This window comes from Bos indicus, chromosome 1, assembly GCF_029378745.1.
Source record: "Bos indicus isolate NIAB-ARS_2022 breed Sahiwal x Tharparkar chromosome 1, NIAB-ARS_B.indTharparkar_mat_pri_1.0, whole genome shotgun sequence".
Taxonomy (NCBI): domain Eukaryota; kingdom Metazoa; phylum Chordata; class Mammalia; order Artiodactyla; family Bovidae; genus Bos; species Bos indicus.
In genome coordinates this window covers 11416285-11439501 of record NC_091760.1, presented here as the reverse complement: position 1 = coordinate 11439501, position 23217 = coordinate 11416285, and the positions used below count along the sequence as shown (strand labels likewise).

General features: G+C 39.2%; 1 protein-coding gene across 1 annotated transcript in view; it reads left to right on the top strand.

The window, feature by feature from the left end:
- The window catches only part of JAM2 (junctional adhesion molecule 2), an 85224-nt gene that overhangs the window by 39091 nt on the left and 22916 nt on the right, over nucleotides 1-23217 (top strand). The window contains exons 2-4 of the mRNA XM_019960883.2: nucleotides 14887-14952; nucleotides 21210-21317; nucleotides 22375-22527. Of these exons, the coding sequence (XP_019816442.1) occupies nucleotides 14887-14952; nucleotides 21210-21317; nucleotides 22375-22527 (327 nt within the window). The remainder of the gene's footprint in view (nucleotides 1-14886; nucleotides 14953-21209; nucleotides 21318-22374; nucleotides 22528-23217) is intronic.

Below are 23217 nucleotides of genomic sequence, written 5' to 3'. Positions count from 1 at the left end.
CCCAGGGATCGAACTCACATCTGTCATGTGTCCCTGCATTGGCCAGCAGGTTCTTTACCACTAGTGTCATCTGGGAAGCCCCTTCCCCTCAATACATAAACACATTATATGCCATGTTAGAATGACAGCTGAAATGGAAAAAAAAAGAAATCAAAACAAGATAAAGGAATTGGGAGTTTGGAAAGGAACAGGTCAGGTGAAGGTGAGGTTGTGATATTATTAGGGTCATCAGAGTAGACCTCATCAGGGAGGTATCTTGAGAATAAACTTGAAGAAGTGAGACACTTAGTAGGCATCTGAAGGAAGAGGCTTTCAGGCAGAGAAAATAGTCAGAGCCTGGCCTGTTTTAGGATGAAGAAGGAGGCCTTTGTCCCTAGAGCAAATGTTTAGGAAAGTGTTAAGGAAAGTCTGAAAGGCAATGAGGCCAAATTGTATAGGACTTTTACCTTTATCTGGTGAAATGAACTAATCTAGGGTGCCCCAATCTGATTTAGCATTTTAAAGCATCATCTTAATGGACGTGTTGAGATTAAATTCTACAGGGGGTCGGACAGAGTAGAAGGTTGGTCAGGAGTCTACTGCAGTGATCCAGGCAAGAGACAGTGGTGCTCATACCACATGGTACAATGGAAGTAGTGAGAAGGGCCAGTTTCTGGATGCATTTTGAAGCTAGAGCTTGTAGGTTAGCTGACAAATTGGATATGGTATGGACTTTGGGCAGTGGGACCATTAAGTAGAGCTGCGAGATTTTTGGCCACAATAACCAGAATATCATTTGAGGTAGGGAAGGTGGAGCCGATTTAGAAAAAAAGATGAGACTTGTACATAGTGTTTGAAATGTCTGTTAGAGCTTCAAGATTGAATAGGCGTTTAGATTTGAGTCCAGAGTTCATCAGAGACACCTAAACCAGAGATACGTGTTTGGGAGTTAACATCTGGGAGCATTTAATGCCATGAGTTTGGATCACATCATTAAGGAAGGAAGTATAGACAGAGAAGAGAAAATGTCCCAGGGTAAGACCCATGAGAAGGAAAACCAGACAGGTGTGTTGTCTTGGACTGGAAATGATACAAGGGAGAAGGGTATGGTGAACTGTGTCAGATGAAGGTAGGTAGGGAAGGCGTCATCAAAAATCATGTTTTACAAATGACAAAACACTGTTCACAGAGGCTGTACCTGTCCCAAAAGTGTCAAAGCAAGAACTGAATCTTCGGGCTTCCTTCTCTAAGCAGCCACTGTAATGAAGTCAAGCTGGTCATTTTAAAAGGAAGAAAAGTGGGCGTTTCCTGGTGGTCTAGTGGTTAGGATTCGGCACTTTGACTGCTGTGGCCTGGGTTCAATCCCCAGTTGGGGGACTGAGATCCCACAAGCTGCACAGCACGTCCAAAATAAATAAGTAAATGAAAAGGAAGAAAAACTAATAACCATAAGGATTCATTTTCTATTCTTACAGTCCATCCTAATATATGATTACTATGGAATCATTTGTGAAACACTGAATTTGCATCACCACTTGGGATAAAAAACAATGTGGAGTGAGGAGAGGGAGAGGAAAAACAAATGTTTGTAGAGAATGGACCCTGGGCCATGTTCAAGGCTAAGCGGTCAGATACTTGGTTTAATTTAATCTTTGCAACCAATAAGGAAGGCATTATTATTTTCATTTTACCTAAATGGGAACTAAGGTTTATAAGGTCAAGGCTGTAGCTTTCCCAAGGCCATGTGACTAGTCATTCATAGCCTGGTGGTTTTAAGCCTAGCTAAACCTCATTTCCTTTCTGCCAGTTCTGACTTCCTGAAGACAAAAAATGATTCTGTTTGCATCTGGCACAAAGACTTCAGTTCAGTTCAGTTCAGTCGCTCAGACTACCCTTTGCTCATCCATCTGGACTTTAATATTGCTTTCTGTTTGATTGTAGATAATATTCAGTCAAAAAGCCAATCTGTGGAAGGTGGCATTGTTGGCAGTACAATACTCTTCAGCTGTTTATACTCAGAGGTGCGAAGTCAGTTCTAATACTTCCTCATCAAAAACTTGAAATGCTAAGACTGACTCTGCGTGCGTGCCTGCTCAGTTGCTCAATCATGTCCAACTCTTTGAAACCCCATGGCCTGCAGCCTGGCAGGTGCCTCTGTCTTCCCAGTCAAGAATACTGGAGCAGGTTGCCATTTCCTTCTTCAGGGACTCTTCCCAACCCAGGAATCGAGCCCATGTCTCCTGCGTCTCCAGCCCTGGCAGACAGATTCTTTCCTACTGTGCCACCTGAGAAGCCCCCAAGGCTGACTTTATATAGTTAAAAATATATATTTGGCTGATTCTGCCACAGACTCAGTCTTCCTCATGCTGCATAGGATGTCAAAGTCATTTCATCTGAAATATGTTATGGCAGATAGACTTTTACATACCATATTTGGACACAAATACCTTTGTTTACCTTTTTAATACTTGATCTGAATAAATATCAAAAATTGGATTTCTAATAGGACATACTCATTTTCTGACCATTCCAGGGTGCAGCTGTGTAGGCCCCGCTGACTCAAATGTATGCAGATTGTCTTGGTTATGTTGAGCTGCTGTCCCTAAAATACCACAGACTGGATAGCCACAAACATTCATGTCTCACAGTTCTTGGCTAGAAGTCCAAGATCAATGTGCTGGAAGACGTGGCATCTGTGAGAGCCTGTTCCCTGGTTGCAGACTGCCAAATTCTTCTTTTGTTTTGTTTTTTTTTAAACAGCTTTATTGAGATATAATGCACATATCATACAATTCACCCTTTTAAAGTAGATAATTCAATGGGTTTTTTTTTTAGCATAGTCACAGATATGTGCAACTGTCACCACTATCCAATTCCAAAATAGCTCCATTATCTCCAAAAGAACCTCATAGCTAAACAGTCACTCTCCATTTCCACCTTCCCCAGCCCCTGGCCACTACATGCTGTTTTCTGTCACTGGATTTGCCTATTTCATAAAAATGGAATCATATAATATGTGATCTTTGTGACTGACTTCTTTCACTTATCATAATATTTTCAAAGTTTATCCATATTTTAGCATGTTATCGGTATGGCATTCTTTTACATTGTCAAATAATATGCCATTGTATTGAGAAACCTCATTTTGTTTATCCATTCATCAGTTGATGGACATTTGGTTTGTTTTCACTTTGGTGGTGTTTTGAATAGTGGAGACTGCAAACTCCTTGTATATGCACATAGTGGAGAGCGTGAGGGTGCTCTCTGGGGTCCCTTTTTATGAGGACACTAATCCTATTCATGAGAGTTCCATCCTCATGACCTAATCACCTCCCCCACACCCTACCTCTTAATACCATCACATTAGGGGTTAGGATTTCAACATTTAATTGTGGGGAGAAACAAACATTCAGCCCATAACACAGATGTTCTTTAAATCACTTCTTTCACTTGGCCTGTTTGACGGGCCCTAAAAAGTATGTTTTGCTGTTAGCTCACAGATGTGTAGGATCGGTTTTGAAATAAAAGAATGAGTCAGAGAACTGACTTTATCTTGGACTTGAGTACCCTAGAAATCACAGTAGCTAACCCAAAGCAGTCTTGCCTGACAGTAGTAAGATATGACAGTTAAGCAATGCCAAGCCATTGTTTCCCAGTTCTGCACTTCAAAATAAGTGGTTCTTGTTCCTTTGGCTTCCTGAAGATTAATCAAAGGAAACATGAAGCAACAATAAACTGGGAAGTTTTCCCTTAGTTTTCAAATCTCTCCTGGAAGCATTTATGGTAATAGAATTTAATTAATAACACATGTGTGAAGTGTAAGGGCTAAAACTTTTATGAATCATCCATCAGGAGAGTTGAAAAATAAAATCGATACCACTCTCATATTTTAAGAATTAAAATTTGAGAAAGAAATTACAATTTAATTGGTCACATAGAATCTTAGTATTTTAAAGGTTGAGCTATCAGAAAGTGGACTCTGGAGACCATTGTCTGTATTGTGTGTGTGCTAAGTTGCTTCAGTAGTGTCCGACTCTTTGCCACCCTATGGACTGTTGCCCACCAGGTTCCTCTGTCCATGGGATTCTCTAGGCAAGAATACTGGAGTGGGTTGCCATGCCCTCCTCCAGGGGATCTTTCTGACCCAGGGATCGAACCCACATCTCTCACTTCTCCTGCCCTTGTAGGTGGGTTCTTTACCACTAGCACCACCCGGAAAGCCCCACCTTCTCTACCATGGGTGGTCAAATTAGAAAGAAAAATAAATAAATTCATTAATAAGGAGCCGTCCATAATTGTGTTCAAGAATGAATTATTTAGAGTTCTCATGAAGAAAAATTTTACCAAAAAACAGCATTTTCCTTGGAAATTTTACAAAATGCACACAAATTCCTGGGTCCTGTCCACGTCCAGGGCCTTAGGAGGTGTCCAGGCAAGGGAGGATTCCAAAGCTTAAACGGTATTAAACTCATGGTCGGCCTGTCTCCTGTTGTGTATCTCTTCATTATATTTTTATAAGTCTTCTAATTCAGAAAAAGATAAAAAACATCAGCGGTGCTCTAGCTTCTTTTGAGAAATGCAAAGATAACTTCATTTGCTGATTATACTTTTAACAAATGGGTGATGTTAGAGATCTTTTTGATACTTTCAATGCTAGTCTCTGTAAAACACGGCTTCCCTGGTGGCTCAGATTCTAAAGAGCCTGCCTACAAGGTGGGAGACCTGGGTTTGATCCCTGGGTTGGGAAAATCCCCTGGAGAAAGAAATGGCAACCCATTCCAGTATTCTTGCCTGGAGAATTCCATGGACGGAGGGGCCTGGTGGGCTATGGTCCATGGGGTTACAAATAGTTGGACATAACTGAACATATTTTGTAAAACAATTTATACTCATAGCTGTATGTTCATGCTTTCAAAAAATGAACTTTTTGTTTTACACTATTGTTAGTGATTTTTGAAATTCACTCAGTAAGGTAGAGAGATAAAACTCTTAAAGTATAAAGAAAGTTTAAAACAAACATCTGTATAGAATAGGGGATAGAGAGCTTAGTAGATGGTAGAGAGCTATCTTCTCACATGCATCACTTAAGTGGACCGATAAACATCACATGACTCTAGAATGACCATTTCATTGTCCCCTGACCCAGACAGTCACTGAGTAATCTGTATTGTCAGCTGTTGGAACTTTCTATACAGGTTCGCACACTGTAGAGATTCAGAACCAGAGTTCAAAATCCAGATCCAGAAACTTGGTTTTAGCTCTTTGAACAGAGCTGATCAAAATTCTGGGGAAATGATTTATATTGCCTCTTCTCAAAAGTTATTTATTTGAGAATTAGTGTGTTCATTGCTTCTGAAAAATGTAACTATCAAATGCTGGTGGCAGTATTGAACTTTTAATCTTAAAAAACTATATTGAAGCTTAATGATGTCTCTGCTTTTTAATACACTGTCTAGAATTGTCATAGTTTTTCTTCCAAGGAGCAAGTATCTTTTAATTTCAGGCATATTTAAAAGCAGAGACATTATTTTGCCAACAAAGGTCCGTCTAGTCAAAGCTATGGTTTTTCCAAGAGTCATGTGTGGATGTGAGAGTTGGACTATAAACAAAGCTAAGCACCAAAGAATTGATGCTTTTGAACTGTAGTGTTGGAGAAGACTCTTGAGAGTCCCTTGGACTGCAAGGAGATCCAACCAATCAATCCTAGAGGAAATCAGTCTTGAATATTCATTGGAAGGACTGGTGCTGAAACTCCAATACTTTGGCCACCTGATGTGAAGAACTGACTCATTGGAAAAGAACCTGGTGCTGGGAAGGATTGAAGGCAGGAGGAGAAGGGATGACAGAGGATGAGATGGTTGGATGGCATCACTGACTCTATGGCCATGAGTTTGAGTTAAGCTCCAAGAATTGGTGATAAAGAAGCCTGGCGTGCTTCAGTCCATGGGGTCACAAAGAGTTGGACACGACTGAGCAACTGAACTGAACTATCTCCCATTTTATTATCCTGACCTTTATTCCTTGTGCCTGTGACATCTTTAGTAATGATTTCTTATTTTGCACTCACATAGTGTTAGGACCATTACTTCCTGGCACCTTAATCTTAGGGAGAACCAATTAAAACATTGAATGGTTGATATTTATGCCTTGCTTTGAGTATGTGATTCTTATTAACATCAATATTGGAAGACAGCAGTTCTTCATCTTATCTTGAGGGTCTACTGGATTTGAGTGGACTGCTGTTATCTATCTAAAATGTATAATCAGTGCCACTGGTTAATGAATTGTGTTTGGCTGAGGTCGTCACTTTAGGAATATCAAAGAAAAATCTCAGAATGGTTGAAGGACTTCTTTCATGTCCTAGTGTGGAGTATCTGGTGAGAAATTCACCCACTGATGGCTTTCCAATGCTGTTGATCACTATTAAGCATTTGAAGACTTTGAAATTTCCAAGAACTTATTTTATTGTAAGAAGTTAATTTATTTGCTTCATTGTGGATATCACATGAAAAAATTTAATTGTCCGGTTGTTTGGGTCACTGAATGCTGTGAAAGTTTCCCTAAATTTACTAATGTGTATAATATTATGAAAACAACTGATACTCAGTTCCAAGACACCAATTCTCCTTCTTTTCAGTTCAGTCACTCAATCGTGTCCGACTCTTTGCAACTCCATGAACCAAAGCATGCCAGGCCTCCGTGTCCATCACTAACTCCCGGAGTTCACCCAAACCCATGTCCATCAAGTCAGTGATGCCATCCAACCATCTCATCCTCTGTCAGCCCCTTCTCCTCCTGCCCTCAGTCTTTCACAGCATCAGGGTCTTTTCAAATGAGTCAGCTCTCCGCATCAGGTGGCCAAAGTACTGGAGTTTCAGCTTCATCATCAGTCCTTCTAGTGAACACCCAGGACTGATCTTTAGGATGGACTGGTTGAATCTTCTTGCAGTCCAAGCAACTCTCAAGAGTCTTTTCCAACACCACAGTTCAAAAGCATTAATTCTTCAGTGCTCAGCTTTCTTTATAGTCCAACTCTCACATCCATACATGACCACTGGAAAAACCATAGCCTTGACTAGACAGACCTTTGTTGGCAAAGTAATGTCTCTGCTTTTTAATTTGCTATCTAGGTTGGTCATAACTTTCCTTCTAAGGAGTAAGTATCTTTTAATTTCATGGCTGCAATCACCATCTGCAGTGATTTTAGAGCCCAGAAAAATAAAGTCAGCCACTCTTTCTACTGTTTTCTCATCTATTTGCCATGAAGTGATGGGACCGGATGCCATGATCTTAGTTTTCTGAATGTTGAGCTTTAAGCGAACTTTTTCACTCTCTTCCTTCACTTTCATCAAGAAGCTGTTTAGTTCTTCTTCACTTTCTGCCATAAGGGTGGTGTCATCTCGTTCTTTTACTCAAATGATTAAAAAATTGGAAAAGGGGAGGAGGCATAAAACTTTTGTGCAGTATATAACAGATAAGCAGAGTTTGTTAAAATTCATTCACTCATCATAAACATTTGCCAATTAATACTTTCTCTGTTAAAATGGAAATTTGTTATATATTCTCTGAATAATGTTTTTACAACCCTAAATATTGATAATGCGTGTGAAATTGTCTGCAGCGTGTCTGACTATATCATGTTTGATACTGATCTCTCCCAGTGCCTTGCACTGATGTGAGGATGGGGGGTGAAGGGTGGGGTGGGAGGAGGCCTGTGGACTCAGACAAAACTGGCTGTAAATAGGCGCACATCTCAGCTTCCCTGCTTTCTAGTGTCATGACCTTGAGCAAGGTCCTTAACCTCTCTCAGTTGTCACATCTGTCAAAGAAAGATATTCACATAATGGAGTCACATCTTTGTTAGATGCTAGGTTCTTAAGGGGAAAATTTATTCATTGTCAAAATCACCCTGGAATTCTTTAGATCATCATTAACTCACCAGGACTTCAGCCACCCAGTAACTCCCAAGTCAGAAACATCACTTTATTTCTCCTTGCATTTTGGTGTAGTTTCTCTTTCTTGGAAAATAGGATGCCAATGTCTCATTAAGAGGAAGGGCCGGAACGGTTGGAGACTAGAAGGACATGTTCGTGTGTGTGTCTGTTTCCCTTTTCCTTCTCCCTCCTCCCGCTCTCTTCTCTCCCTCCCCTTCTGTGACCTGTTATGGTTGAATGACAGACGGTGAGAGAGATGAGTATATTGTCTAATATATCCTTATTTCTACCTCAGGTTACTTTCTGTCCATATAAATATTTATCTGTAATAAATATTGGATGGTATTATTATTGCTGCTAGCCCTGTGGATCTCACATTTGTTGCTCTAGGGACTTCCCTGGCAGTCCAGTGGTGAAGACTCTAAGCTTCCCCTGCAGTGGGATGTGGGTCTGATCCCTGGTCAGGGAACCAAGATCCTGTGTGCCTCATGGCATGGTCACAAAATGAAAAAAAAATTTTTTTTCACTCTAATAATTGTATATAAGTGATTTTCAAAGCCATATGACTATTAATTTTTATTTTTGAAAATAACTTACACCCACAATATTTATTACTTGGTTCTATGCATGGTATTCTCTGTAATGTACTTTTAAAAGAAACAAAGCCTCTGTAATATGTCAGTTTTTCCCAATCATGTTTTTAATGAAAAGTAGTAATTTAAAAAATTTTTAATTTTTTTTTCCTATGTCACTTTAAAAAAAATTTTAATTGGAGGCTAATTACTTTATAATACCATGATGGTTTTTGCCATACATTGACATGAATCAGCCACAGGTGTACATGTGTTCCCCATCATGACCCTCCCTCCCACCTCCCTCCCCATCCCATCCCTCAGGGTCATCCCAGTGCACCAGCCCTGAGCACCCTGTCTCATGCATTGAACCTGGATTGGCGATCTATTTCATATATGATAATATACATGTTTCAATGCTGTTCTTCAAATCATCCCACCCTTGCCTTCTCCCACAGAGTCCAAAAGCCTATTATTTACGTCTGTGTCTCTTTAAATTTTTTTATTTATTTATTTTTAGTACCAAAAACATTTTCTATTGGGGTATAGCAGATTGACAATGCTGTGATAGTTTCAGTTGAGCAGTAATAGAAACATGTGTATGTATGGGCTGAGTCCCTCCACTGAAAAGTGTTAATTGAAATAACATTTTTATAGTAAACTTTTAAATTGTGGTGGTGTAAATACATATTTATTCTTAGTCAAGCTAAACTATTCTAGGTGGGTGATAGACAGTATAAGAACTTTCATTCTTACAGTCAGGGGTGGAGAAAAGAAACAAAAATATTTTATTTGACTGAAAGGAATTACTTGACTTGGAGTTTAGCAGTTATGGAAACAATCATCGCTTAACTTTACTTTATGAACTTCGGCCAGCAGCTCTGGAACACATCCATAACTGTGAGAGATGTTTTGTAGCTAAGTTTAAAACAATTGTTGACCTCAACCAGTGGACCTACATGACAGTTTTTTGTTTATTTTTATACTTAACTTACTCACAATAAGTGAAGGAAAAAAAAAATCAGTTCAAGAAAGCAGCCAACAGAGCCTATTCCTAAAATCTTCCAGTGAAATGTTTATACAGAACATTTTGTTTTCATCCATAGAGTTATTGTGTGTAAGTTAGGGAAATAAAACTGAATTTGAGGACTTAGACTGGAAATTATCTTTTCAAAATTTAGAACTTTCTGTGTAAGCTCAACATAAGTGACCATACTTTAAAAAATATTTTTGCTTAATGAAAGGCAAACCTTGAAGTAAATAGAATTGGAGCAAGAAGAAGATCCTTCAAATTATAGAAAGAAATATTCAGCTACCAAGAAATACTATCTTCATTAATATCATAGACCTAAACCTCTTTATAATTTTTTTGCATTCATAGCTTTTCCAGTGCAACCACTCCTTCATTTTTCTTTCTTGGGACATTTTTTTCTCCTATTCAGATATATACATAGAAAAGTTATGAGAGAATTAAAATTATTGACGTTAACAGCTGTTCTTTTTCATAGAACTTTAAAAGCAAGTTTTGAAAATTGAAGAAATAATTCTCAAAGGAGGTTTTAGCAAGTAGAAAACTGGGAGAAAGCGGTAAGATAATTGAGCCCAGTCCTAGATCTCCCAGTCTCAGATTAGGCTAATATTTGCCTCAAATGAAAGAAGATCCAAGACTCCTAAAGAAAATAAACATTCTCAGTAGGCAGTGTGGTGGTTGAAAAGCTCAGAGACATGATGTGAAGGGAACAAAGATTACCTTTTCCTATTTTGCCAACATTGCCCTTTCAACTGGTTTCTAGGGAATATGAATCTTCATTGTTTTGTCTAAGAGGTGTACTAAAACAGTTCAAAAATCATGAGAAATGCCAGTCATAACTGGACCTTCTCTGAAGGTGCTAATTTACACATTACTAAAGGGGAAAAGAAACTTTTTCAAAGTATATTTCAAAAGTTTCACAGAAGATGGTTTAGAATCAGAATCAACTGCCAAAAACATTCAGCCATCATGTCATTTAAGCGTAGGTGTAATTCACAAGGACCCATGAGGCCCTGTCTTTCCTCCAGCTCATTTAAGAGGATACTGGCTTGGCCAGCTTACTCTCCCCTTCCTCTGCGCCCTGAAATTTTCCAAACCCTCCCTTTGGACTCTGCAAAATAAAATTGAGGAAGGAGAGGAGAAGCTGGAAAAGAAAGATGTGAGGGGTGGGGAGAGGGTCGGAGGACTGCAGGACATATACTGGTATGTGACAGAAGTATGTGGAAAAGGGGAAATAGAGTGTTTTAAAAGAGTTCTTAGACCCATTTATGGTTTTTGAAATACACAAGAAAAGGAGTAATTTTGAAATTATTCTTTGGTGGTCTCAATCCCTCCCTAAGACTGAGCCAGATGGGTTAACTGGTTTATGCGGATAAATTTTCTCAAGTATCAATAAAAAGGAGCAGTTCAGGCCTGCATTCTTCACATAAATTTGCCAGTTTCCTTAGTGAAAATGTTTACATTTCAGGGATATGTAGAACCTGAATAGTTTAACAATGTTGAACAGTTAAGTAGAACTAGACATTTGAGATTTGTAGATTTTTGAGATTTTTAATTTCACAATTAGATTTGCTGTTCAGGCTTCCAAGAGAAGAGACAAAAAGGAAAAAAATAAATTATCCAGTATAGCACGTATTCTTCAGGAAGGATAAAAGCTAGCACAGCAGAAGATTCATTTACATGTCAATCTACAATAGATGAATGATTCAAAGATGCCATGCCATGTGAAAAATTATTCTCTCCTTCCTAGAAGTGTAATAAATTATTTCATAGTTAAGAAATTCTGATCTCACAGGAACTTTCAAAACCCTTGAACTCATGGTTTCTTGCCCCCCCTTAAGTCTATTCCTGGGTCATCAAACCAGCCTTAGCTGTAAGTCTAGAGCTGTGGTTCTCAACCCAGTATGACTTGCCCATTCCATCTGCAGGGGACATTTGGCAATGTCTAGAAACATTTTTGGTTGTCAGAACTTGAGGTGGGAGAGTAGGGATACTCCTGAAATCTGGTAGGTAGAAGCCACTGATACTGCAGAGGATACTTTTCCACAACAAAGAATGATCCAATCTCAAATGTCAGTACTTGAGCTTTGAGCAGCTCTTGTCTAGAGTCGTCCCTCTGAAATTACCATGATATCCTCCCCCTCTAGTCATAGCCCCTTAGCTTCCACCTTCGTGTTATTCTTCTGAGCCAATCCTTGCTTTGAAATTAAGCACCAATTTTTAACCTATCCCATCTTCATTAGATTGGTGGAATTGTCCAACAGGCATCTTTATTAATCTGCAACCCTTCCTCATAGTTCAGCTTGGGGGGAAATGTGCTTTGGGGCCCAGTGTGGAAGAGTAATAAGTAATGTGGACTTTGGGTATCATTGAGATAGGTTCAAATCCCAGCTCTACCACTTACTACTTATATAACTGTGCCCAAGTCTCTCACCTACTCGGTGCCTCAGTTTCTCACCTGAAAAATGTGTATAAAGATGGCACCCTACCATAAATAATTGTTGTGTGAGTTAAGTAAGTTAATACTCGTAAAGCCCTGGGAACGGTGCCTAACATCCAAGTGCCCCACACTACTATGCGTGTGCTCAGTCATGTCCGCCCCTTTGTGACCCCTGGATGGCAGCCCACCAGGCTCCTCTGCTGATGGAATTCTCCAGGCAAGAATACTGGAGCGGGTTGCCATATCCTACTCCCCATTTCCTACGACCTAGGGATCAAACCTGAGTCTCCTTTGTCTCCTGCATTGGCAGGCAGATTCTTTACCACTTTGCCACCTGGGAAGCCCAAGTGCTTCATAAATGTTAGTTATTGTTCTTTCTCAAGAGCTCACTAAGGCCTGTGTCCTCCAACTCACTTCCTCCTCTGTACCCCAAGTCCAGGGAGAAGATATATTTTATTCATGATGGTTTCTCTCAAATGTTTGCCTAAGCTGTGAGTCGTTTCCATTTTCCTCATGGTCAGCGTTTCTAAATATGGAAAGGCAGGAATACCCTGGTTTTCTGTCTCTGGTTTTGGCTACCCACATCCCCTCCCTGAGGCAAATAACACTTGACAGCATGAAGGTGGGGAAGGACTAAGAAGGGAAAGGGCAAATATATCAAAATATTGTCCTGAATGCCATGCAGTTCTCAGTCTGCAGTTGAAAACTGGTGAGTAATTGAATGAGAGGGTGGATACCTCATGGGCAGTGCTCAATTTTCTGGCACAGTAACCATGTGGAGTGTGGTACCTTTCACTGCATTGAGATTTCATAGGAATAAAGCAAAGTTTTTGAGGGCAGGCAAAGTTCTGTTTTGCCATGAGTTTTTGGTGCCTGTAGGAAATGGGAGACATAGATACCCAAGAGAAAGAGGACTTTTTGAATTTAATCTCAGTAGAGAGATTATAGCCAGAGGTACAGATTTTTCAGCAAATAAATGGTAGTTCAGTCAATAAGAGTATAAAAAATAAATTTTAAAATCAAGAGTATGAAAGATTGTGTAGAAAGGAGTTAGCTGAGTCAGGAAAGCAGTTTCTGGATGAATGGATGGATAAATTGATGAATGGATAAATGCATGGATGGATGGGCAGAACAAAGAGAAAGAAGACCCCATGGGGAGACAGAAGGAAGACTAGGAGTGAATTACAGAATTCAAGGAAGTCAAAAGAATCAGATGGCCTGGAGAGATCAAGTAAGGTAAAAACCATTAAGTGTCCATTGAATATGGCAACAGAGGAGTCATTTTTTACTTGGCAAAAATAGTGTAAGTAAATTATATGAAGACAGAAAACAGATGGTAGAATGAGCAGAGAACTAGCATTTCTAGGATATTATAGAAATAAGTCGTCAAGAAATAACCTTCCTTAGACTTGATGATAAATTTAATTTCATCCTAGATTATTTCATGTACAATTTTTGGGTAGACAGCAGTTGGCCTGCTTTGCCTCAATTGTTTACCCATGATGACCAGCAAGAATGCTTTGCATTAAAATAATTAACATCAGTCTATAGAATATTTTTGACACCTTCGCAAAAGAGTAACTTGTTTTCTGGAACCCTTCATTAGTATTAATTTTGCTCTAACTTCATTTACTTGATTCTTCTCATTAGTAAACAATAAGAAGTTGTCTCATTCATTTGTTCAATAAATATTTACTGTGCTTTGCTTTATTCCAGGCATTGTTCTAGGTATTTGGACTACATCAGAGAATACAACAGATAAATAATCTTGTCCTTGTAGCATTTAAATTTCAGAATTGCATACTAATAGAAAGTGATTGAAATTATTTTTCAACGTGGTCATGAAACTGGGCCATAGAATGACATCTGTGAAGTGAAATAATACAAAATGAGCATATCAGAGATTGAATTAGAAAGTTTTTAGCTCCTGGCTCAGCTACTTTGTTATTTAAGCCTGGATCATGCGTACCACGCTAAATCACTTCCACTATTGAATTTTATCAAGTAAAAGAATTTATGAAAACACCTTTTAAAATGAAAACTTCTCTGTAAGTTTACAGGGATGATGATGATGATGATGTCATCACCATTATCATCATCGTCACATCACTTATCAGACTTCATAATCCATCAGTCATTTCAACTTACGGACCAGTCCTGGAAAAGTCATTGCAGTGTTTAGGAGGAAATCGAATATATTCTGTTTGCATTTTTCATCAGAATTTTATATACAAAGTTTACAAGCATTTTATATTATTTATACATTTCATAGGCAAAAATATGTTAAAGGACTTTATATTTAGGTATAGTCGGGGTTAAGCTCAGAAAACTATAGCCTTACATAGGGCAGTAAAAATAGTTAGCTTTTATTCACAGGGAACAATGATATCTTTGACAGTGCTAGATCACATATTAGGTTGAATTAAGGACACAAACACTTTTTTAAGAATTGAACTTGCAAGAGTGTGTTGTCTGTGGGGACAGCAGGGGTCAGGGGAGGAATGCAAAAAGATTCATGAGTTTTGCTTTGGGAAATGTTTACAGGGCTAAACCGAATTGTAGAAAATGGAAAACACATACATAGTTTGCCTTGGCTTTTCCTGTTTTTTTTTTAAATTTATTTTTAATTGGAGGATAATTGCTTTACAATGTTGTGTTAGTTTCTGCTGTTCCACATGTGAATCAGCTATATGTATACTATACATCCCCTCCCTCCTAAGCCTCCCTCCCACTCCACAAGGTGATCACAGAGCACCAAGCTGAGCTCCCTGTGCTAGGTTTTTCAGATTTTGATACTTTAAAACTGAAGTATTATGAATTGTGGGAAACCGTCACCAAACTTTAGGCCAGTTTTCCTTCATACTGCATCCCATTCAGACATTTGATGGACTTTGCACTATTTTAATTATCCTATTTGTTTTCATCTTTCAGATCATAAGGCCTATGGATTCTCTGCCTCAAAAGATCATCAAGTGGTCACAGCAATAGAGTATCAAGGTAGAGTGCCTTGCTCCTTTTCACGAGCTGTATTGTTTGAAGAACTCACGGGGATGACATGCGTGTCTTCTTTGTCAGAAACTCACTTCACACTAGCTCCTCTGCTGAAATGCTGCTCCCTGCTCTTTCTACCTTGAGAAGTCTTTCTCCACCTCCTCGGTGGAAATTTTGGACATTCCATGAAAGGCTTGATGTACAAAGAAGGTCTCTTATTACATAAAGTATTTGCAGCAAAAAAAATCTAATTTGCAAAAAAAGAGATGGAAATCTTGGAAAGTTGCAAGGTTAGCTAGATTTAGTCAATGGAAATTAACACTGCAATTAAACTTCAGTTCAGTTGAGTCTCTCAGTCGTGTCTGACTCTTTGCAACCCCATGAACCGCAGCACGCCAGGCCTCCCTGTCCATCACCAACTCCCGGAGTTCACCCAAACCCATGTCCATTGAGTTGGTGATGCCATCCAACCATCTCATCCTCTGTCGGCCCCTTCTCCTCCTGCCCTCAATCCCTCCCAGCATCAGGGTCTTTTCAAATGAGTAGTTCTTCGAATCAGGTGGCCAAAGTATTGGAGTTTCAGCTTCATCAGTCCTATCAATGAACACCCAGGACTGATCTCCTTTAGGATGCACTGGTTGAATCTCCTTGCAGTCCAAGGGACTCTCAAGAGTCTTCTCCAACACCACATTTCAAAAGCATCAATTCTTTGGTGCTCAGCTTTCTTCACAGTCCAACTCTCACATCCATACATGACCACTGGAAAAACCATAGCCTTGATTAGACAGAGCTTTGTTGACAAAGTAACGTCTCTGCTTTTCAATATGCTGTCTAGGTTGGTCATAACTTTCCTTCCAAGGAGTAATCGTCTTTTAATTTCATGGCTGCAGTCACCATCTGCAGTGATTTTGGAGCCCAGAAAAATAGTCAGCCACTGTTTCCACTGTTTCCCCATCTATTTGCCATGAACAGTATGAAAAGATAACATTAATATAACCTATTAAGGATATCATTTTTTAAATTTATTTTAGCTTCTTAAAATATTTATAAGGGAGGAGTTGGTATTTAACAGATATAAAGTTTCAATTTTACAAGATAAAAGAGTTCTGGAGATTGCTTACACATCAATGTGAATATATTGAACACTATTGAACTGTACAGTAAAAATCATTAAGAAGGTAAATTTTAAGTTATGTGTATTTTATAACAATTTTTTTTTAAACTTTAAGGATCTAATGTGTACATGCTCAGTCACTTCAGTCATGTCTGACTCTTTTTGACCCATGGATTAGTTCGCCAAGCTCCTTTGTCTGTGGGATTCCCCAGGCAAGAATACTGGAGGGGTTTGCTGTTTCCTTCTCCAGGGGATCTTCCTGACCCAGAGATCGGATCCACCACATCTCTTGCATTGGCAGGTGGATTCTTTGCCACTGAGTCACCAGGGAAGCCCCTAAGGATCCAATAACAACAACAAAAACAATTATTGCTGTTCAGTCGCTCAGTTGTGTTTGACTCTTTGCGACCCCATGGACTGTAGCACGCCAAGCTTTCTTGTCCAAAAAGAATTATAGGAGTTTTTATAAATTTACTTTAGTTTTGAGCCTCTACTACTTTTCTGAAGGATCTTTTTACCTAGAACACATTAATAATGCTGGGCAACCTGAAAAATTACTATTTCTTAAGTGTGATACTTCTTTACATGATAAACATTTAAGAAACTGGTTTCAAATGTCTGATCTCTCTTTTGAGGCATGTCTTAAAAGACATATATGTAATGCTCATATATGAGCAGCCTTATGCAGAGAGTGTTCAACTGTAAGTCAGAATTTAATAGCGTGCTTTTCTCCACAGAAGTAATTTATGGCAATTTGTCAGAATTACTTTGGTAGTACCAATTCTATTCTTGCATTATGTAAGATTTTGATGATTTCTAACTTGAGCATAGAAGTGAAAATCAAACAATAGTCGACAATACAGCAACTAGAAAAATGAATATTCACAATGATTCTGTGTGATTCCTAAAAATGATTATTTTGCTACATGTTGAAAAGAATGCCTTTTCCAAACAAAGAATTACCTTTTCTCAATCCAAACCAACACAGGTATTTTTGGCAATGTAATAATCATCTTAATAGAAAAACTTGGTGCATTTTTATATTTCAATATGCCTTGTTTGGGAAAAGTATGATTTATATCTACATCATTTTCTTTGCTGTCTCAAACACAGGTAACACTTCAGTTCAAATCTGAGTAATTTGGTAGCAAATATATGATGGTGTTAAGTATGGATTTTTGTCATGCCAGGGCAAGCTTACAACTGTAAGTAAGAGAAGTACCTCATGAATGAAAGGAATAATGACCATTTATGGAGCATGGACCATATGCACCCAAATGTGTAAATATATTATCTCATTTAATCTCTATGACAGCTTTGCAAGATGAATAATATTGCTCTTCTCATTTTACAGATATGAACACAACTATATCTTTTTATAAAAAGTTAAATAATTTGCCCAGTAGCAACACATCTAGTTTATGGCAAAGGTCTGATTCCAAAGCCTATGCCTTAAACTACTATATTATGACATCTTGGGTTTCCCATGTGGCGCTAGTTGTAAAGCCTCCATCTGCCAATGCAGAAGACATAAGAGATGTGGGTTCGATCTCTGGGTGGGGAAGATCCCCTAGAGTAGGAGATGGCAAGGCACTCCAGCATTCTTGCCTGGAAAATGCTATGGACAGAGTTGCCTGGTGGGCTACAGTCCATGGAGTTGCAAAGAGCTGGACACGACCAAGCAACTGAGCACATAATATGGCATAATGAGCCCAAGGGCTATATACAGAAAGAAGAGCATGCTGGTCGTGAGTTGAATTTTGGCTGAAAAGAGAGAAGAAAGTTTGTAGTAGTTAGCTTCTAAGTCTAGCTCAGGTCAGTTCAGTCACTCAGTCGTGTCCGATTCTTTGAGACCCCATGGACTGCAGCACACCAGGCCTCCCTGTCCACACCAGCTCCTGGAACTTGCTCAGACTCCTGTCCATCAAGTCGGTGATGCCATCCAACCATCTCATCCTCTGTCGTCCCTTTCTCCTCCTGCCTTCAATCTTTCCCAACATCAGAGTCTTTTTTAGTGAGTCAGCTCTTCGCATCAGGTGGTCAAAGTATTGGAGCTTCAGCATCAGTCCTTCCAATGAATATTCAGGACTGATTTCCTTTAGGATTGACTGGTTTGATCTCCTTGCAGTCCAAGGAACTTTCAAGAGTCATCTCCAGCACCACAGTTCAAAAGCATCAATTCTTCGACGCTCAGCTTTCTTTATGGTCCAGTCTCACATCCATACATGACTTCAGGAAAAACTATAGCTTCTAAGTCCATTGAGTTCTTTATCCTCAGATGTTGGCCCCATGCTTCTAGCAGATGTACTGTTTCTCACAGCTTTGGAGGTCAAAGTGTTTCCATGCTTGTAACACTCCCGAAGAACCACAAGGTGAAATTCAAATTCTAGGGAGTTGAAAAATCCAAATTCCCTCTTTTAAGTCTTTGGTCAAATATCACCTTCTAAATGAGGCAAGCTCTTACTACTGTATTTATTTAAAAATTACATTCCCTTCCCCCAGCATTCCCAAACTCCCCGGACTTTGATCTACCCTATTTACGTAGCACTAATGACCTCTTCATGTACTGTATAACTCACTTTGTGATGTTTGTTGTGTGTCTGACCCCCTGCAAATTGTAAGATCCCAAAGGGCAGGGATCTTTGATTTCACTGCTATAGCTCAAGAACAATGGCAGACACACAGTAAGTACTCAATATTGTTGTTCCTTAGTTGCTAAGTCCTGTCTGACTCTTTTGCGACCCCGTGGACTGTAGCCCACCTTTTGTCCATGGAATTTCCCAGCAAGAATACTGGAATGGGTTGCCTTTTCCTTCTCCAGAGGATCTTCCCAAACCAGGCATCAAACCTGCATCTCCTGCATTGGCAGGCGGATTCTTTATCACTGAGCCACCTGGGAAGCAAGTACTCAGTATACTTTGGACAAATTCCATTTCTCCATATTTTATATGGTCAATGTGATTGAAGCTGGAATAGAGTCACTGCACTTAAGAAAACTTGGTTACACTATTTAACATAATTTCTATAGAGGTTTTTCATAGAGTAATGAATATAGAAATCAGGAAGAATTCACCAAAAGGGGTGTGTGTGTGTCCAGTTAGATACGTGAAACAATGTGATTATTTGAGTATAAACGTATTCCTAAGACCTAGGAGTGTGTGCTAAAAATGAATGTGGGTGTGTGTTTAATTGTTGGAAACTCAACAAAATACGGGAAGGAAACCTATCTAAAACTCAAGACTCCGGAAGGCCACCGCCCATTCTCCTTAATCAACAGAACAGAGCTGTGTTTCCTCAGACAAGTCCCTCGGCACACATTCGTCTGTGTAGCGTGGTTGTAAACATGTCTCTAAAATGATGTCTGTTTGTGATATAAAACCTGCTTTTAAAACTTTAGACATCCTTAAAAACATCTTTCAGATTGTTTCCTCCTCTTTCTTTTCTCTGTCCTACTTTTTATTTGCCATGACCTGTTATTCTATTTCTATATTTCTAGCAATGTGTGTGGAACAAGAAAAAATGTAGAAACTACATGTAACAGAAAAATCATACTTCTGTCACATAAAAATCATTGCTGGGTTAATATTTTCATACATATTCATGTAGGTTTTTTGTTCATATCTATTTGTATATTTTTAATAGAATATGTCATGTAAATACAAGTATGCTTTTTTAATCTATCATATCATTTAACATCTTGAAATAATTTTTAATGGTATCAGAGATATAGAAAGGATTTTTTAGTATAGTTTCTCTTCTAGTTAAATATAGTGTTTTTTAGGTCAAACTATAATATACTGTGAAGGAAAAAAGTTTCAGAAATAAGAAATTGAGGAGAATGCTGCTTAATACTTTGTAATAACCTATATGGGAAAAGAATCTGAAAAAGAATAGATACATATACATGTGTAACTGAATCGCTTTGTGTGTGCCTGAAACTAACACAATATGGTAAGCTATATCCCAATGTAAAATAAAAATTAAAAAAAAACAAAAAGAATTATGAAGTTGACACTCTGGAGAGCCTGGTTGAAACATCCTTTAAAAATGCACAGGACTAGAGGTTTCCATTTGGCAACTTGAAGCAGTTGGTAGGCGGGCACTGGTTTTTTCCTCCCTGTCGTCTTGTTCGGACAGTTAAAAGAGAGGGCGCCTTGGGTAGTTCCTGGAATTCCTTTATGACGTAAGTGCAGCAAATTCCCTGTGGTAATGTGACCCTGGGGAGCTACATTGAGGCGGTTAGACCTGAGGCCTGGATTAAGTCTTTTTATATTTTTTCTGGATTGAGGTGAAGGGTAGGAGTCAACGATTTATTTGGAGACCATGTTGGGTTGGTATTCGTGTACTCACAGAGAAGACTATCAAAGGGTGCTGGGTGAGAAGGTAGCGTGCTGAGGGGCCATCTGAAGCTCCATACCGTGACCTGGGCTGGGCCATATGTGCCTTTCTCAGGCAGTAGGTGTGAAGCATCTACTACTGACCTCTATCCTGGCACTCATCACCGGAACTCCATCATCTTATTTGCCTCTTCTCCTGGGCTCTAAACTCTTTGAAGACCAAGATGGGAGAGAAAGAGTTAATTAATCATAGCCCTTTCTGTAAAGGACTTACTACGTCCAGGCCTGTGTGCTTTGCATCTGTTATTGTATTAGTGAAAACATGTTGCTCAGTTGTCTGACTCTTTGCGACCCGGTGAACTGTAGCCCGTGAGACTCCTCTGTCCATGGAATTGTCTAGGCAGGAATACTGGAGTGGGTAGCCTTTCCCTTCTCTGGGGAATCTTCTGAAACTCAGGGATCTAACCCAGGCCTCCTGCATTGCAGGAGGATTCTTTACTGTGTGAGCCACCAGGGAAGCCCATTTGTATATGAAGACTCAACAACTCTATGAGGTACTGTCTTATTTTACAGATGGGAACTGAGGCTCAAGAACTAGCAAAAGTAGCGTAGTGACACAAAATTATTTTGCTAAAGAATTTCAGAGCTTTCCCTTCATCTTTAAATTAAGCCAGCTTGGTACCTGATGAGGAAATTTATGAATAAATGAATTAATGAGTGGATAAAATAATAAGGCTGTTTAAAATCTATTAAGTAAAATATAATCTCAGAGGAACAGTTAGAAAACAAATATTTTTTGTTGTTGTTTCTAGAGGCTATTTTAGCCTGTAAATACCCAAAGAAGACCGTTTCCTCCAGATTGGAGTGGAAGAAATTGGGGCGCGGTGTTTCCTTTGTCTACTATCAACAGGCTCTTCAAGGTAAGAAGTTGGAGACTCAATGAGGTGAGAGAAAGAGAGCGCCACATACCCCAGACCCTTTGATTCACCAACGAGAACAGGACGTGGCTAGTGACTGAGAATGTGTTTCTGTAAGTGTGATGTGAAACCAGCAGAGTGAAAGTGAAGTCACTCAGTCGTGTCTGACTCTTTGGGACCCCATGGACTGTAGCCTACCAGGCTCCTCTGTCCATGGGATTTTCCAGGCAAGAGTACTGGAGTGGGCTGCCATTGCTTTCTCCAAGTGTGATGTGAAACCAGGAGAAACCAAGACCCAAAACAGAACAGCAAAAACAGAGGACAGAATAGAAGTGGGTGAACTCCATGGAGGCTCTGGACTGCTCATTTTTCATCTCACTCCTAGAGGATGTAAGATAACAGTTGTTTTTGCTAGTCTGGTAGATTAAATTCTTGACAGAATGGAAGAAAAGATGGTGTGGGGTTAGGATGGAGGGTCGCTGCTCAATTTTAGTAATAACTTTACCCTATTTCCGGGTGATCCAGAAAGCTAGGTCATCACTGAGAAGCTTAGGGGGTTGGCACTTCAGATCAGATCAGTCGCTCAGTCATGTCCGACTCTTTGCGACCCCATGAATTGCAGCATGCCAGGCCTCCCTGTCCGTCACCAACTCCTGGTTGGCACTTAGGGGAAGGTAAATATGACCACCTTTATCCAGTGTTTTCTGTATAAAACTTTTTGTTGCACATTTCTTTATACTCCCTGATCTTCTTGTTTTATATGTAGTGAGCTTTTAAAGTGTTGATAATGATAGATACAATGCAATGATGCTGGGATTTAGTTCAAAATAATCCAGTGGTTAGAACTGAGTGTTCTTTTGTAACAGTATAAGATTCTAAAAAAAAAAAAAAAGAAAAGAAATTAGAAATAGCAGCACTCATAAACAATTTTTAAGGTTTTAAATTGAGTTTATTAATAGGAAAATAAATGCAGTGATTACTGAACAAAGTGATTAGAAGAAGGTAGTGTATAGAAAGTTATTGCCTCATTATTAACATCATTGTCTTCTTTTTCTAAAAGGTGATTTTAAGGATCGAGCTGAGATGATAGATTTCAGCATACGGATCAAAAATGTTACAAGAAATGATGCCGGGAAATATCGTTGTGAAGTTAGTGCCCCATCGGAACAAGGTCAAAACCTGGAAGAGGATACGGTCACTCTAGAAGTATTAGGTGATGTGCTTGTGTGTGTGTGGTTACTGTTCCCGCTCTCATCCCCTCACCCAGCTCCAGAGCAGTGAGGCAACTCAGGGCTCCAGGGAGTAAAGTTATAAAGGTGGGCTTCCAGCACCACCTTCCCGGTAGCAGCCTCTTCACCTCACTGGCTGCTGACATTTTACTATTACTACTTCATTGTGACAAAGTCTCTTTCCAGTTAAGACTGGGGTAAATCTTAATGATCCTACACTGTGTGCATGCGTGATCAGTCGTGTCTGACTCTTTGCCACCCCATGGACTGTAGCCCACCCGGCTCCTCTGTCCATGGGATTTTTCAGGCAAGAACACTGGAGCAGTTTGCCATTTCCCTCTCCAGGGGATCCTACACTGTACATAGAAGCATTTTCCTCAAGAGTTTATTTTTTAGTCACTTTCAGCATATGTAGTGATTCTCTTATAAATAGTCTCAAGTGAGATGATAGAAAACCAATAAAACAAAAATGTATTGGAGTTAGCAAATGCAAACTATCATATATCTAATGAACAAGGTCCTACTCTATAGCTCAGGGAGCTATATTCAGTCTTCTGTGATAAACCATATTGGAAAAGAATATGAAAAACAGTGATTATATGTATATGTATCTGAATCACTTTGCTGCACAGCAGAAATTAACACAACATTGTAAATCAAGTATACTTCAATAA